Source organism: Ananas comosus, linkage group 5, assembly GCF_001540865.1.
Source record: "Ananas comosus cultivar F153 linkage group 5, ASM154086v1, whole genome shotgun sequence".
In the NCBI taxonomy this organism is placed as follows: Eukaryota; Viridiplantae; Streptophyta; class Magnoliopsida; order Poales; family Bromeliaceae; genus Ananas; species Ananas comosus.
The window spans coordinates 11,418,984-11,437,784 of record NC_033625.1 but is presented as its reverse complement, the minus strand read 5'-3'; the positions used below and the strand labels follow the sequence as shown (position 1 = coordinate 11,437,784).

At 40.8% G+C, this 18,801-nt stretch overlaps 1 protein-coding gene across 1 annotated transcript in view; it reads right to left on the bottom strand.

The window, feature by feature from the left end:
- LOC109710608 (1,4-alpha-glucan-branching enzyme 3, chloroplastic/amyloplastic-like) overlaps nt 1-18,218 on the bottom strand; it is a gene marked incomplete at both ends in the record, with an annotated part of 38,678 nt that extends 20,460 nt beyond the window's left edge. The window contains 6 exon segments of the mRNA XM_020233322.1: nt 10,747-10,848; nt 10,997-11,087; nt 12,550-12,657; nt 16,321-16,396; nt 17,888-17,977; nt 18,049-18,218. Coding sequence (XP_020088911.1) covers nt 10,747-10,848; nt 10,997-11,087; nt 12,550-12,657; nt 16,321-16,396; nt 17,888-17,977; nt 18,049-18,218 — 637 coding nt within the window.

Here is an 18,801-nt window from a genome sequence, read left to right as displayed (position 1 = left end):
TACATAGACTGTCTTCGGCGCTGCATACACTAAGAACCATGTTTACAAGCTTTTCAGCCCCCTAGTTTTCGCCCGTGACGATAGAGGTAGAGAATCAGTGCGTGAGGCGCATTAGAATAGAACATGTCTCCCTGGCAATCACTTTGAATTTATTTTTACTTATATTTTAGAACTTGTTACTTAATTAACCCTCATGTTGATAATTGTCAATTATGCTTCTCATAAGTTTCTTATAGATTTTTAATGTTTTTTGTATCTCTTTACGCGATTTGTTGTTATTACATTTTGGTTGTCGTCATTTAATTGTTATGTTATTATTATTATCATTATTGTTGTTACTATTGCAGTTCGATGTATGGTTGAACTGTTGTATTCTTTTGCCCTACGCATACATATCGTGGAGACTTCCATTTGAACAGAGAACTCGCCCATGCAGGCGATCTTCACCATCTTTTGGCCTAAAAAAGTATGTTTTTTCACTGTTTTCCCTATCAAAAATTTATATCAAAAAGCCTCGGCCGATAACATGTCTACACCGATTGTTCATATAATTTAACAATATATATAACCTTTTCAGAATCCAAAAAAATGAAAAAATTGAAGTTATTATCTCTCATTCCAGCTTGATTTAGTCATATACAAAGTTTTGCATCACGTTTAAAGTGCCATAGCACGGGGGTGTTGTAACGCCCCAATAGTCCCACATCAGGTAAGAAATGATTCTGATTGGAATATATAAGGCCTACGCGCTAGTAATAATAACTGGGCTTAAGCATTTTGGGTCGGTGGTGTGAGACCAACGAGTTATTGTTGCTAGCGGGTCGGGTCGTTACAATTGGTATCAGAGCCGAATTGTAGCACACTGGACCTTTGCAAATTGCGAGGTTCGAGTGTTTGATTTGGATTCCGAACTTTTCCACACTTGGTGGAAGGTCGTAGATGGTAATCCGGCCTAAAAGTTCGATTTCTGGAATTTTGGCTTAGTCCTGAGAGTTTTCACTCTCGGGGACCGGTCCCTGGTGGGAGAGACCGGTCCCCCCGGAACAGTGTTGCGGCAGACTTGAGGCAACCGGTCCCTAACTGTGAGAGACCGGTTCCCGAACGTTGGTTTTGCGGGGAGGACCTGAGAGACCGGTCCCAGTTGGGAGAGACCGGTCCCTCTGGGCGAAAATTGCCCAGTCCGGGCTGATGCACAGTTTTGATTGTTGAGGGACCTATGTGGATATTGTTACCTAGGAGGGCTTTTAGGCCATTTCTCCTCTCTCTTTCCCTCACTTCTTACTCTCTCACACTCTCTAGAAAGAGAAGAAGAAGGAGAGGCAAGAGGAAAAAAAGGAGAAGGAGAAGGAGAAGAGTTTGCTTCGTGGACTTTGGACTTCTTCCTCAACCTCTTCTTTCACCATTGGAGACTTGGGGCTTGCTTTTGAAGCTTGGTAGTGGATCAATCTTCAACCCTAGAGGATTTCGAACTTAGTTTGGAGCATCCTAGAGGTTAGTTGATGATTTTCTTCCTCTAGATTCTAGATTTGGTGCTTTTGTTGGTAGAAACCCTAGATTTTGGGATTTAGGGCTTATTTTGGGGATTTTCGATTTGGGGGCTTTGAAACCGGATTGATGGGTTTAGAACCTTTATTTAGGTTGGATTTGAAGAACTCTAACTCCTATTTGGAGCTTGAGAGAGGATTTCTTCACTAGAGTTGAGTTTCTCCACCTTAGCTTGAGATGGTTAATGATTGAGCTTAGTGTTGTTCGTAAAGTTCGTTTAACCTTTGTTCCTACATCTTTAGGGCGCTAGGGGACTAGCGGACACCTTCGTCGGAGCAAACGAAGGATCGCAAGACTTGTGGTGGGTTTGGCTTCATGAAAACAGGGCAAAATGGCTCCTATGCTTTCTATACTTGTCGTAACATCCTTTTGAATGCAAATCCATGCTAGATAGGATTTATGGGAATTTTAGAACACTTAAAATTCATGCCTTATGTATCATGAAAATTTCACTCTATATAGTAGGGCATTATGGGCATTTTGCATGCATATGAGAAGTGTTCGTGTTAGCGAGTTGGAAACATGTCTCTTATGTTAGAATTTGCTCAAATTATGCATTTGTAAACAATAAACTCATGTTTGGACTTAGTGGACAAAAATGCCATAAAGAGGCACTTGACATAGTAAACTGTGAAACTGCAACATAGAGATATAGTGATAGGCCATTGAACATCTGCTATATTCCATGTTAGAGACATGACGACATAGAGATAGGCCTTTGAGACATTCGACGTATATTCCATGTTTTTAGACATGAGGACTTGGTACTAGAGACAGATCTTTGGCTTGCTTGCCATTGTGCTCATTTGCACAAGCTTGTGAAGGTCGCTCCCTACAAGCCGGTACTCCGGAGATGGCCATCGCGACATATGCTCGCTTGTGCGGGATTGGGCGCCGAAATGGGATGCCGTGGGGGAGGCTCATTCCTAGAGTGGAGATGTTGGCTACCACGGGACCATTAGGTACGACGCAGGCCAGACAGCCTGCTGGTGGGTCTTACATGATTGGAACTTAGTGACAGAACATGCCATTGGGACGTTGACTAGAATAGTAAACAATGACATTTTACTATCTACATTGTGGACATTCTGTTGGTTGCATATTTATACTTATACATGCTAGTCACATTAATGTACATTCATGTTATAGTAGCTTTATTAATTACGCAAATTCATGCTGGGTTGAGGCATCATGATTTAGTAAGTACTTATGTTTAGTTGTTGTTATTCCTTTTGATTTTACTCGTACTTACTCACTTTTGTTCAGTTTGGGCCTAGTGGCGCATATCACTGAAGTCAGTAATTGCCCACTGGAAACTATTATTTAATAGTTCTCACGCCCCTGTTTCTATGTTTCCTTTTCAGAGCCTTCGGCACCGGCGGAGGCACGAGATCGCGGCAAGGGAGTCGCATAGCTAGATAGCGGAGCTTGCTGTTGCTCCTAGATGGTCACTCTCTTCTTTTTGGTTTTCTGAGAGAGAGTTTTGTTACCATGTGTAGAGACCACCCATATTTTTATGTTTAGTATTTGTATTTGGGGTTCTTCTTGTACTACTTTATGTTTTCATCTAGTGGATTTTAGTTTTATGGTTCTTTTTCTCTATTGTAGCATCTAGATATACTTGCTCTGATACTCCTAGATGTTCTCTTTTTACTACATTTATTGTTTTGTTTTAGACGCCTTATATGTTTTAGACATATGGCGGGTCTGGACACGCGCCGGGCATGCTTCCGTTGGGTCCTGGGGCGTGACACGAATACTAGCCGGAAGTGTGAGAACTAAATGCTATGCGGGGCAAAGTGCTACACCAATGGATTTGGTGGGAGCCACCTCTTGAACCCGTAGGAGCCACCTCTAAAATCTCACATCGCCTAATAATTATGGTTCGCATTTGTGATTTGGTTTGGACCCGATGAGGACGTCAGGGTCTAAACATAGAGAGTTTGTAACGCCCCAATACTCCCACATCGGGTGAAAAAATTTTTCTGATTAGAATAAATGAGGGCTACACGCCAGTAATAATAACTGGGCTTAATCATTTTAGGCTGGTAGTGTGGGCCCATCGAGTATTGTTTCTAGCGGGTCAGGTCACCGCCAAGGCCGCTGCAGCCGCGAGGTTCCTCGGGCAGCCTCGGGCCTAGGGGAGGCTGCCGCTTCATCAAGTTGCCACCGCCAAACAGGGCCCTCACCGCCGCCTCCCTCCGGCCTCAGGCGACTTGTCGCCACCGCCTAGTGGCTTCCCCGGCCGCCGCCGCCGCCGCCGTCGAGCCACCCGAGCACAAGCCCTAGCCGTGCGAGCCATGCCTTCCTGAGGCGCTGCCGCCACCACTTGCCGCCGCCGGCCGAGGGGAGCAATAGACTCCCCAACCCCTCCGCAGTCGACCCCGGCTAGCGCCCGCCGGCGGCCGGCTGCTCCCTGCCTCTAGTCATTTGGTGCTTGTTTTGCCCTTTTTGACGTTTTCCGGCCATCTGACACTCCTTGAACCACCCGAAAGGGAGCACGGCAATCCCTGACCCTCACTGATCGCCGTGCTCACCTCAGATCCTACTGAAGAAGCTCTGTTTCGTTGCGGTGCCTTCGCTGCTCCCGGTGCACCTTCGTTCACAGCACTTCGTGAGGCTCCGGCGCACTCCTCGGCAGTCGTTTGCGCTCCGGACAGCGAGCACGGTGTCCAGCGCATCAAGACCTATTCGTCCGTGTTCTCGCTTCATCCCGAAGGCGCATGCTTTAAGGTAACGACCATAAACACTCGCTTTATGCATATTAAATGTGAATATATGAATGTTTAGGGGTTTCTGTGCAATTGTGGTAGAGTGCACTGTCTAGGACAGTGCATGATCGCTGTTTGTGACCCTCTGTACTAGTCGTCCAGGTTTCAAAACCCTCGTGGAAACAAAAATGAGTTTTGGTGCGTTTTTCGGCGAAATCGCCGATAGAGCATGGTTTCGCATTGCGATAAGTCTCCGGCTGCGTGGTCGCCCCAAAAATCATCGCCTAGCCTCATTGGCTGGCCGCCGGGGTCGCCTCGTGTGTTCGGAAGTGACAGGTGAGCGGTGGAGGCTTCCAGTGCCAAAGTGGACACTTCCTGATGCCTGGAGCGAAACGGTCGACCGACAACGACCGAGTTGACCTTGGTACTTGTGTTTGCTGCCCGGACACTCAAATGGATGTGTTTCAGGGCAGCGGGTGAGTCACGGCATGAGTCGGTGTATTTCGGGACGTTTCGTGGGTCTCACGGGCATCCCGATGCGTTTTCGGGATTCCCAGCGAGTTCAGGAATCGATTTTGGGAAACCGATCCCGCAGGTGGTTTTGGGTTTGTGAGTGATGTCTTTTGAGTCGATATGTTTGGTTTCTGACTCGATGGACCTATCGTAGGTCCGATAGATGGTTCTGCACACCGCGGGAGTTAGGTGCAGCTGTGACACAGGTGGGTACTTCGATCCGAAGTCGGTTCAATGGTGCACACTCAGTGATATTCCCTCCACTCTTTCCTCTTACTTATTGCATATATCTTATACTTGAGCCTTACACCACATGGCTTCGACTCTAGCTCTACTTAGCATACTCCTCTCTTGTTTGCCATGACATAGAAGTAGAGCATTAGAGGTTGCCTATACATGATCGTATACATCATTATTGACCTGAGTAGTCGGTTCTCGTAGACGCATCATTGATGACCTGAGTGGTCGTTTCTTGTGCATACCCCATTGATGACCAGAGTGATCGATTCCCATAGACGCGTCATTGTTGACGGAGTGATCGATTCTTGTGCTTATACCATTGTTAACCTAAGTAGTCGGTTCTCTTGGACGTGTCGTTGTTGACCCGAGAGGCCGGTTCTTGCGGATACACCCTAGATGACCAGAGTGGTCAGTTTCCCTATACTCTTGTCGATGCTGACCTCGTACTTTCTTGTTGACCTGAGTGGTCGGTACCTACATACTTGAGAGGATATTGAGCTTGTCCATCCTAGTTGACCTGAGTGGTCGGTACTTGTGTTCCCGTATAGCTTCGATGACCTGTTGGTCGGTGTGCCCCGAGGGACGGTGATTGCCGGCCATTCGCATCGATCGCCACGGCTCAACAGTATTTCACGAACACCAGCAGTCTGATCTCCCACAGGATGGTGTTCTTTTCCGAAAAAATGATTGGTTGCCAACCCGTGAGCCCATTGCTAGGATTATATGCCAGACAAAGCGGTTGTGGCTTGCCTAAGGTCCTTAGACCGACACGGCGGTATAGATTGGGTACATTTGGAATTTTCGTCCAGTGGACGCATATAGTTACAGTAACGGTTGTTGCATGCTTACTTACAGTTCTTCTCTCTTTACAACTTACATTGCTACTGTAGACCTTTCTTTACCTATACATGGTTACCAGTGAGTACGTTTGCCTTCGTCGACTTATGGTACCCGATATGAAGGTGAGTTGTGGCGCTACGGGCAGGAACGGACCAATATTCTTCCTAGAGGAAACGCACGCACACCGCTTCTACACGTGAGCCGGCAAACGGCCCGGCGACGCTTTCAATTCTCGGGCCGTGCCATGCCGGGCCCAAGTGCCTAGCCTCTGAGCCGAACGGCCCTTCCTCGGCGGAAGGCACAGGGCGGTGCCGGGCAGGCCGTGCCCGCAGTGCTTCGGCCGGCACTATTAACTAGTTATCGTTTTTTATATTTTTGTTAAATCATCAGGTTTAACATCCTTGCATTAAAATATATTTAAAAATTGTATAAAAATATCTCTATAATTAGTAAATATCCTTATTATTTTATTTTTTCAAAAAAACTGTTATTATTCTTTTCAAAAAAAATTAAATCGGAGGCGCGAGAGGCTTTCGAGGCGTGGGGGTTTCGGGAGGGGAGCCCCAACGGCTTCTGTGCGAGCGATCTCGGAGGAGGCGTCAGCAGAGGAGGGGTCGGAAGAGCGGAGGGGCAGTGAGGACTGGCTGGGGAGGCGCGGGGGGACGGCCAGTACGGGTGGGGCATTGGTTTGGGACCGGCGCCGGAGGCGGCGGGCGACAAGCGGGGGCGGCCGCGGGGGCTTCGGGCGTTCGGCCGCGGGCCTGTGGGAGAGCTGCTGGGAACGACGGTGCATGGGCATTGGCACTCTCTCCAGGTGGACATATGCGCAGCGACGCTCTCCTGGGTAGATGGCAATGAGAGGCTCTTCCTCTGCTTCTCTCCAGGAAGCTTAGGCCTAGGGCCAGCATTTGCTTGGGCCTTAATGGGGCCAGGGCCGTGCCCTGGCACGGCTGGGTGGCGCAAAACGGGCCGTGCCGTGCCGGGCCGCCCGCCTCCCCTCGGCCCGGCACGGCCCAGGCCCGTTTCGGGCCGTGCCGTGCCGGGCCGTCGGGCCACATATGAGCGGCCCAGCACGGCCCGGAGGCTCGGGCCGGGCCGGCCCGGCACGGATGCTACAATACCCGTGCCGTGCTGTAGCCCGGCCCGAGGCCGTGCCGGGCCGAACGGCCCACGTGCCGCCTGGCCCGTTTTACACCCCTAGGTACCCACTAGAAGACCCTCATTGGCTTCTCACCCCCATTTCTCCACAAGTGATGCGGGTGGCATTGGTCGGGACGTAGAGTAAGGCCGTAACTAGTGAGCGGTCATAAAGGTCTCGATTTACGGTATAGGTTCTTGATTACTTTATACATAGCATTAGACATACATGTGATAGTATAATTCACCCCTACACCTGTTAGTAGATGATACATGTGGTTCAGTCGATGCTTTATACTCGCAAGTTTTTGGATGAAATATTTATGTGTTTTGGATACTCGAGATTTTGGATACTCATGGTTTTGAAATTTTCGTGGCTTTTGAACTCTTGTAGCTTTGGACTCAGTTTTCGAATGTGGTTCTTTACCCCTCATAGTAGTGTTTTCAAAATAATGATTTCCGTGTGGGAAACGTTTTTAAATGGTTTTCTCGAGGCTTTTCACAAAGATAAGAGTTTTAAAAAGAAGTCTTCAAGCGGGAGACAATTTCAACTTTTAGGATGAAAGTGAATGAATGTGGAATGGATGTAAGTGAGAACGGCTAGCTGGTTGATGTAATATGATGATCCTTGTACATCCTGTTGTTGTGTGTGTGAGCGGGGATTTGGTTGTTAAATTGTACTACGTGCCATTACGTGCAAATACAGGGGAGACTCTGTCCGTTTATTCCAGGAATTTTCTGTATTTGTGGTGGGTCTGTTGCACGTCTTTGGGGTCCAGGTTTCAAAAAAAAAGGGCAGTTTTTTCGCTAACTTTGATTTATAAAAATAGCCCGATTTCAGACTGGCTATCTAAAAGGACCTCGGAGCATGACAATGAAACTCATACCTTTTTTAACTAGTAAAAGGGTGTTCGGCCTAGATCATAGAAAGTGATTTTAGGGCAAAAAGTGATTTTTTCCTCAAATAGAGCATCTGGTAACCTGTTTTTCAAAATCTAATTCTGATTCCTATAATCAATTTTCTAATTTTAAAGAACTAAAATCAGCAGCAGTTAAAACCTACTTCTTAAAAAATGATTTTGAGTTTGGACTCATATTTTAAGTTCAAATTTTAATTTATGATTCAATTTGAAATTTAAAATTTAAATTGTAAAATTTTTTAAATTTTCAAAATTATTTTAAATTTAATTTAAATTTCAAATTTCCTAAAAATTAAATTTTTTAAATTTCAAAAATTTAAATTTTTCAAATTTTCACTTTTAAATAAAAAATTTAACTTTTGAAATTTATTAAATTTCAAATTTCAAATTTAAGATAAAATTTAAAATTTGAAATATGAATTTCAAATTTACTTTTTTAACATTTTATATTATATATTTTAAACTTTAATTTAAATTTTTGAACCAAGCGCTCTATAGCTTTTAACCAAAATCAATTCTCCAAGTCAAAATCAATTCTGCAAAATTCACTTTTCCAGAATCTAAGCCAAACAACCCTAAGTTGCCAATAGATCGAGACAAGTCAATACATAGCCAAAATTCATAATTATTCCCTAAAATAGCCAAAATTCATAATTATTCCCTAAAACTTTTAAAATACCATTACAAAACATTATTGTGATCAAAAAAATTAAAATAAGACTGCCAAAATGTGCCATTAGGAGGCCATGCCCGTGCCAGCACGAAACCATGCCCTTGTTGTACCATGCCAGCTACTTTCCGGCAATGCCCCCTATATCACAGCACTTTAATCCTTGCTACTCGCTATTCTTAAATTGAGCCGTGAAAGATATGAAAGCTCATCTTAATTGAGTTCACTCCCCTAATCATAAAAGGAAAAAAGTGGTCTAGTTGAGGCCCCTTTAATCATGATTTTAGTTTGTTTTTCTAGTGTTCAACTTTCCAGTACTGAGATTGAAGCGCTATAGATGCCTAATTGCCTATACCTCAACCACTGTGTAGCCTAGCTTTCTGTTTCCGAAGAAGTGCGATACAAAAATGTAAAGAGAGCTAAAATTATCTATGCTCTCACTCCAGGTCTTAACTCCACTGTAATACTTGCACCGATGCACCGATTACACCTGAATTACTTCTAAGCGCCCCTATTAAAGTATGATCTTTTCATACTTTTTGTCATGCCCCAAATCCAAGGCGTAATATAGACGCCGCATATTTGCTAGAATAGAAAATATGCAAGGCTACAAAACCCAACAAAGAATTAGACAAAATGGTAGTCATAAAAATTCACTAAATTCCACGATACAGAGAAAGAACAAAATAGAAAAAATAAATTCAGATGATAATTCACGAAAACCCACTTAACATCTACCTAACCACACAAACAAAATAACAAAAGCACTTAAACGACAAACTATGACTAGCGTTCACTCAGTCCAGCCCTCGCCCGGCAAAAGACTCAAACGCTGGGTAGGCAACCATACACCATATTAGTCGGATTAAGCATGTAAAATAGAATATTTTCTAAATAATCAGATATAAATTTTCATACTGAAAATATAATAGCAATGACTGAGTTTCACAAACTTTTAATCACGTTTTAGAATCGAGTCTTAAACAGACACGTTTTACAAAATATTAAAAAAAAATTAGATTTGAAATGAACGTCTCCAATAACTAGCAACCCATTGCCTGAGGTCCTAAACACACATTAGAGACACCGAAGGCACAATCACAAAGCGAAAGCACTCGAAAATGAATCTAATATCACCCGAAGGTGCGTCCCCCGAAGGCGCACCACAAAATTGCACTCGAAGGTGCATCACAAAATCAAAGCTAGTTTCTATCACAAAATTCATGTTGACATGGCCAACATCTTTATAGCAATATACCAAGGAACATAATAACTTCAAAATTATTTATCCAGTCAACAATTAAGAACGAAACAAATTATCAATTACTGAAATTTTATCAAATAAGCACAATTTCTAAAGCACAATTTTTTCTAAAAACAACACAACAGTCAAGTCAAAATTTTTTAACAAATATATTTTTCTTTCAACGATTTTTAATTATATAAGCACGCTCAACCCTCATTTTGAAAAACTACATAGAAAGGAATTTTCGTTACCGTAACATATTTCTATAATCTTTTAATCAAAATAAACTAACAGGCATTAGGTTGCTTACCTCTAATTAATCCACGTATCGTTCGATCAAACGTAGGACATCAAATTAATCAATGAAACCTTTTTCCGTGATGATAAATGAAACGACTACGAATGGCATGTCTTTGACAATCCAAACAACGTCAGCCACAAACGAAACACCGCTGTTGAAGATCAAGGAGTGCGGCAGTGGAGGTAGCATGAAAAGACGAGATCAAGGATTGTGCAAGAAAGAGAGATTACGCGCGTGCAAATCGCACACGCGCAGATAAGGTTGAACGAAAGAAAGAGAGAACAGCTAGTAGGAAGAAAAAGAGAGATTAGAAGCCCTTTTATTAATTAGGTTTGCATAATTGCACATAAACCCCTAAGTTTTTTAAATTGAGCAAAATAATCCTACTCTATCAAATAAATATAAATAAAAAATATGGGGTATTACACTTTTGCTCCTCAAGCACCGTCGAACGCCACCATCCATTAAGCATGAATATATTTAAAAAGAATTACATTTCTGAAGTAAATAGCGTGACAATTATTATGTGTTCTAAATAAAATCTCTAAAAAATATAAGAGCTATTAATGATGTCATATGCAATTTTTCAGACTTAAATGACAAGGTAATGTAAAAGCACTTACTCCTCCATGGCCCCGGTAAACGTAGCAAAACCATTATGAGTATATATCATTGAAGAGAGTGAGTGAAACTGGAATCCATCGATCCGGTACTCAGTTACCCACCTATCAAAATTAATATTTGGACAAGCAAGTAATAAAAAAAATACAATAATGAAAAAGAAGGACATTTTGTAGAAAAGTTTATAATGCATGACAAACATGTAAAACCACTAACATTATAATAAAAGTAGAATGCAACTTCAGTAATTACCACTTCAAGTTGGATAAAAGAAAGTGCAAGACATCAACATCACCATATTTAAACATTCTTGTGCCCCAATATTTGTGATGACCTCGTTTTCCTATTAATAATACAACATAGGCAGTCAAAGACATACACAGAATGATGTACAAGATGGACAAACAACTAACCAAGTTACCAAAAATTGATAACAAACAATGTAAAGAAAACATTCATTCTGGAATTTACACAAAATTAGCAAACGCAACCATGAAATTTTTAGCAGCATGCAATAGACAAATAGTAATTAGGTAGAAATGCATGGAGATCCCCTCAACTATAGGCCATTTCCCTCAACTCCAAGATAGCCCATGTTGAGGGGGTCTCAACACATTTTTCATTTAACTATAACTTAGCATAAAGATGTAAAAATGAACTTAATAGCACATTTGTCAACAAAATAATCCAAATTTTCAAATAGGAAAGGAAATTGAGGATTTGACTTTTATCCTTTCCTCAACAGAATGACGAAATATATTTGAAGCAGCATACTAAATGACATCCTAAATGCACTAGCCTAACAAGTATGCCTTTTATTCACTAACTAGCCTTCTATATCCCCAATAAAGCTTCTCTATTTTCAAGAAGGTTACCGCTTACCGAAATTGCTTACTCTTCCAAAACAAGGTTTAGATGATGGTACGGTGTAACATGCTTGGTGCCCAAAAGCTGCAAATTACTACAAAATCGTTTCATGCAGCATCTTGATCAAACACCACAAGCATCATTGCTTATCAATCATCATAGAATCATTCAACTTATGTTTAATGAAAAAGACGACAATTAAATGAAATTTCTAGGTCAAAAGGATCAAGGTCCCCAAGATAACCACAAGGAGCATATATACCTATAAAGCAAATGTCATGATATTTGTAAACTGCTTGCTACAAATCTTGCCAGAAAACCTTGATTTTCCTCTTGACCATTCAGTTATTAGAAAAGATTTTTTGTCTGTTACATTAACTTGTTCAATTAACTCAGACAGCAGAACAATTAACTGTCACATAAAACAGACTCCAAACAGCGGATGTTGTCTCTAAGTCTGCAAGCATGCACTAGGAGCAAACCGTTCCAATTATATGTATGGGGGTTTGTGTATGTATTTGAAACTTAACTTGGACGCCAATTGTGGGTTCCAAGAACATTTTGTTCTCAGCATGTCCAAGCAGATTATGATTCAAAGCCCATGATTTAATGGATTCAACACCCAACATACATGCTCTTACTGTTCCAAAAGGTACAATACTTGCTACCACAGTAGACTTTAAGATCATTCTGCAACTAAATTGAACAAATAAAACAAAACACAACAGAGTACATTCACGTTCTTGGAAAAAACAGTTAAATTCATACCAAAACAGTTAAATTCATACCTCCTTCAAGAAAATGATATAGAATTGGCCAAGTAAATTACCTACTTGTCAAACATCAATAGCATACGAACTTACTAAATTACAAATGCAGACCAAGTTAGCATCATTTTCAGCCGAATATAGAATAATTAGACCAAAAAGGGATGATACCAGTGTGAAAATAGCAGTCATTTGATCCATCGAACAGAGCTAACCCAACTGATTCATCTGCTGACGCATACGAGTGGACAATATCTAGAAATACCAGGATCCCAAGACCTGTGCAAAGAAAACTTTATATATTAGTTGTCCAAAATCCACAAAATCAATAACCGGAAGACAAAAAGAAAACAATATTCACCTCTATAATCTTGCTATGTATTCGTTATTCATAGATCCACATAATCAAATTATTAAGCCCTTAACCCCACTATTACATTGGAACTAGTTCCAATATATTTGACTCATGCAAATGCACAATTTTATTTTTGAAGCATCTGTAGAAATCCAAGAAAAATTAAAAAGTTATAATGCAAACCAAAAGATCGATTAAGGATACTACATGCACGCAAACTGCATAAGTACTACTAAGAAGAGAACATGATGGTAAAAGAAGGAAATACATAGTGCAAAATACAAGACATGAAATTTCATTTCAGCTTTTTAAGAAGAAGAAACATGTGCTGAACCCATTGTAGAAACTGAGTTTTTATTTATATAAAATTCAAAAAACTGGTGTATTTCTATGAAATTGTACAGTTTTCAGTGAAACAGAATCGCTACTTTCGAGGTCTGGCAGTGACAAGAGTCGTGAGAGGAACCATTTTGTGATTTTGCGCTATAAAAGCGTGATTTGGAGAGTAACTGCGAGAGGATAACCGAGGCATTGTGGGTTTTTCTACAAAAAGCGCGATATTTTATGCGCCAAATTGCGTAAAAATTAATGGGGAGGTGCTACTATGCAAAATACATGCAATGGGGGGCTTCTGGGTAAAAAACTTAAAATGAGAGGGTCTAAAACGCAAATTTACAAAAGGTTTCAAAAGAAAAAGCTAGAATTTTTTCAAATTTTCTCTCTTCTCTCCCTCCCCCTCGCCCCAGCCGCTACCGACCAACCCTTCACCGTCGCCGGCACCACTCCTGCCTCCGACAACCCCGCTCCAACCGTCAGAGCTCCAGCCAACCCAAAAATTTCTTTCCCTTTCTCTTCCCTCATCACCTCTCTCCCTCCCGCGCCCTTCTCCTTGACCGCGCCACCCTGAACCTCCGTCGTCATCTTCTTGACCCTCTGGCAAACCCCACCAGTCCTGCCCTGCCACCCGCTGCCCTCCCTGAGCTCAGAACATAGCCGGTGCTCGTGTTAAAGGTAGCTCGGTCAAACCTTCAGATCCACCACTGTCGCCGCTCCCAGCCTCCCTTGGTCGACGCCGACCACCCCTGGCCGTCTAGAGCAATGAAGACTTGCTAATAATCCCTACTATTGTTAGCTAGATTTCATTCTGGCGAGGTTGTTTCGGTCAACCTCATCATCGGCAACCCCGTCATAGCGGAATACAGCCCTCCTAAGTGCCTCTATATAGTTGTGCGGTTGTGCCCTCCTTCGTTGCAGTCCGATCGGTCCCCAATCGCTAGTTTTGCAGTGTCGCTCTTGGGGACTGGCTCGAAGAAAAGGTTGGTCCAACTCTTTTATCGGCAATCGTTGGCGCTTTAGATCACGAGCACGGTGTTCGAAATGTCAATACCCATCTATTAGTGCAATTGATTGGATTCTAAGTCACAAAATCGATGGTAACAAGCCTAAACTTTCGCTTTTGATAGTTAATAATGTAATTGTAGAAATTTTGGTCTTCTATGCAAACGTTCATTACTGGCTGCCTTGGGCGGCGTTATTTATCTTCACTCGACCTTCGGACCGATTGTCCTAGCTCCAAAAATCGTTTTCGAGCTCGAACGGGCTTTCGTATGATTATCATCAAAATTGATCCATAATACACGTTTCAGTTTGAAATTCGCAAAAAATCATCGTGGTTGCCTCTTATGGTTGTCGAGCCTCCTTAGCTTGTTGGTTCTCGCTGTCTTGAGTGTCTAAAGACAGTGGGAGGGTAGTGATGGGTTCCAAAACCGAAATCTGCACTTCTAGGGACTCGTTGTAGCCTATTTTCGACTATAACCCCGTTAGCATTTTTTTTTGTGCAGTTGTCCAGACACCCAAATTCGTGTGTTTCAGGGCTACGAATGGATTATGGAGATGGATGGCACCCTTCGGGACATTTCGTGGGTTGCGAAAGTGTTTCCAGTAAATTTCCATAAATTCCAGCGCATTTCGAGAATCAATAAATAGAACCGATCACCCAATCCTGTCGTTTAGTGATTAAAGTGACTTTGGGTCACTTGGGTGTTGGTTTTGAGTGGAGCTGATTGTGACTCCATGGGATCTTTCATAGGTTCAAGCGACGCTTAGGAGCATATCTCAAGTCGCAGACTCGTTGCTAGTTTTGAAGTGGGTGCTTTGATCCATTACGTTATATTTGAGTTGTAGAGTGGTATCCTTCTATTATTGGATAATATTACGTGGTATTATTTGATCTAGTAGGTCAGTATCACATTACGATTTAGTGATATTGTTTGACCTGATTGGTCGGTGGAGTAATTACTTAGGTTCATTTCCACTTGGTAGTAAAAGGTAATACTAAACTCTTTCAGTAGTACAACCGGAACCTTTTCCAATGAACTGAATTTTTTTTTTTATTTCATCTATGAAAATAACTAACTGTTCCAAATAATTATTCGCATAGTTCTCACTAATCACGAGTGACACTTAGCACTAGTGCCCGTCGGCACGGGCCGTATCCACCATGTCGTACCGTGCCAACAAAATATCGGCATGATACAGACCCCGTACCGATGGCACAGTTCAAAAACCCTTTATTCTTTAAATTAGTAAGTAATTTCCTCAATAAAGTTCAAAAAATGTGATAGAAAGACGTAATAAATAGTTAGAATATTTTGTTGCTAAAGAAAATAAATATTTCATGCTATTATGTGTCGGCACACAAGAATTTTTTTGATCGGCACGCATCGACACGGCTCAGCACGCACCGTGCCGTATCGTGCCGGCAAGTTTCCGGCACGACCCCATGCCACAGCACTTAAATCCTTGTTAGCAATATATCATGACTGCCCAAGTGGAATGAACACAAGGATGAACCTTTTCATTGCAGCTACCGTATGATTCAATCCTTCTATCATCCAGTCCCCACTGAACCAAGATTATGAATAGCTCGTCAAACCTGATCGTCTAGTCAAGTGAACTATTTATTTAACAAAAACTCTCATGTGACACATGGAAACTCTTTTCTACAAAATCATATTGCCCTGGCCAAGGACTTTCGAGTTTTGTTGCACAAATTGCATACCAAAAATATTGTTGGTTTTCACAAAAGTCCATCAAAAACAATCAATTTTTTCAACCTAATTAGTCATCAAGACTAATTTGAAGAAGCATCGTGCAAGCTATTTTACTGAAACTTGCAATCTACTTCCCACATTTGTCTTACCATCTGCCAATTAATCGCTTGCAAGCTTCTTACATCTTTCATCCGCCTGGCAAGCACTTACAAATTTCATATTTGCCTCACGTTGAGAGGGTATGTGTAAAATTATACCTTAATTAAACCTCCCAATACAAGTCTACCCATATATTCATCCTATTAAATTCGTCCCCATTGGTATTTCCTCCTCTTGACCCTCTCTCCATCCCTTCCTCATTCAGCTCCATTGAAAATTAGATCGAGAGTAACCCATTCGTATTTTGTCCCACCGTGGCTCCCTCCCTCCCTTTTATCCTAAAGCCCTTAGCAATAGTATAAGGTGCAAATTGCATGCAAAGTTTTACCAGTAAAAGCAAAGGACATATTGAAGGAGGTAAGGTGGAAAGCAAACCATGTGCTTCATCCACCAACTTCTTGAAGTCATCTGGGCTGCCAAATCTACTGCTGACTGCAAAGAAATTAGTGACCTGCAATTAAAAAAATGCATAATTTTCTAAAACACAGAAATTTATAAAATAAAAACCTTGTAATATAATGAGGGCAAAACTGACATCTTTTTCACTCAACACCACAATTCAATAAAAGGAAGAAAGAGAGCTAGCAAGCTTTCACAAGGACAAGGGCTTTCCTACTTGTAAGTCATTTTGATGAAGGCTTCCTAATAGAGAGCGCATGCTGTTAAATATAATTTTGAGTATCCGCAGTATATTAAACCAAATCTCCTAAATTTTCGACATCACCTACCTTCTGATCAAAAGGTCGTAGAATGACAATTCTAATGGCTAAAATAAGACGGTTGTTCATTCAACAGTACAAAACAATCCAAAGTGGTTGATTTTTTTGTTTGAAAAATCTATATACTTTTTGGATCAAGATAAACAACGTTGATCCAATTCAATGTCAAGAGAGTCAATCTTGATCAATGGTTCAAAGTATCTTCTAACAAAAATTCAACTAATTTGGATTCTTCTACACCATAAAATTAATAAATGCCTCACTAGGATGTGTGTATGTAGAGAGAGAGAGAGAGCGAGAGAGAGAGAGAGAGAGAGAGAGAGAGATGGGCTAGAATACTTTTAAAAGTAAACGAGCCAATTTACTACAGAATGGTTTTCAAAGATGGCGCTTTCAATTTAATCATTGATGCCGTCGAAGAATCAAATTTCGTGATTTTTCAAAATTGTGATCAAGATGTTGTCTAAGAATCAAATTTTGTGATCTTTCAAAATTGCTATCAAACTCAATAAAGCACTACAAAATGAATGGTTAAGAACATTATAAAAATAGTGATTGTGATTTTTCAATTCAAGAGCAGAGTAGTTGAATGTAATTTAGATAATGAAGAAAACATGCTATCAAAAATTCAATGGATTTAGATTGTTCTACACCGTTAAAGAAGCAAATGGCTCATATAGGCTATCAAAAATGGTCTATTTTGAACTTCTTTAATCCCGATGTAAATGATTTTTAAAAATTCACAAAATACGATTCCTAAATACTTTAAATACTCTAGATCATGTTTAACGGTACTGATCGTCGATTCAAATGCAACATCATCAAAATGACTCCATAGTATGCCAAGTCATTTACTCTTAAGAGGATAAGGTGATCATTAGCTAAGTACGTTAGCGGTGAAGAGCAACCCAAATCAGTTGAATTCTTGAGAGAAATTACTTTTCACTGTCGAGACCAACACCAACTTCCCTAATCTAAAATTTAGAAATCTATTATCTATTTTGACATTATTTGATCATAAGGCAAATACTTCGAAAAATCATGTGATTAGGTTCGTAGGAACTTGAAATACTCTTGATCATGTTTAACTGTGTCACTTACTAACTTGGGAGGTCTTATTATCAAACTACCAAACAAGGAGGGAGTTCATTAATAACAATCAACCAAAACTAAGTAAAAAAAGGAATACAGATACAAAGTTGTGGGCAAAAGAGGTTACTTACTTTGTAACCAACTGAGGAATAATCTGCATGCTCGACAATCCCTATTAATTGAATAGCATTATATCCAGCACTCTTTACATGTAGAAGGACCTAGGAAAACAAAGATCAAGAAATACAATATAGATACCACGGACAAGCATAAAAATATTAAAAAGATTTACCTTGGATGTAAATTCATCAAAAGATGATATTTTCGACTCCGATCCACTAATTCCAATATGACACTCATATATACGAAGTGAATTTGACATATTTGGCCGTTTATGTCTCCATTTGTAAGTATCTTCTGGAGGTGGTTCCCAATGCACAGCATACGATTGTTTTCCTTCTCCTAGCAAACATGTGATTATATGAACTTGGAGCACGACAATAATACAATCATGCACTAATTCTGAAATAAGCCATAATGCAGCTCTGGACAGAATGTACAATTAAAGGATAAAACTTACGTTCATCCCCTTATATCAAGTTCAGCAAATACAACTAAAGTCCACAAAATTATCAAGGGCAAGCAAACCCAACTACACAAATTTAGGGCATGTTTGGTTTACTATGCGAATGGGAATTGGTACTGGAATGGGAATGGGTTCGGCTAGGAAACGAAATGGTAAATCTCCTAGTGTCTTTGATTCAGAATAGTAATCGGAATTAGAATGGTTGACTCCTACTATTGCTATTTGGTTGAGAGGTAGATTTTATCCGTCACCTACAAAGGTATCTACAAAGGAATCTACATTTCAAAATTCAAATAGAAAAACTGTTTAAAATTGATTTCACAAATCAAAACATAAGATTAAATTTATAATCTGAACTAAAACATGAACATAAAAACTAAAATTTAAATTAATATTTCAAAGTGATATTTCACAATTTAAATTGTAAAATTAAGTAGGCAAGACAAAACATAAAACTAA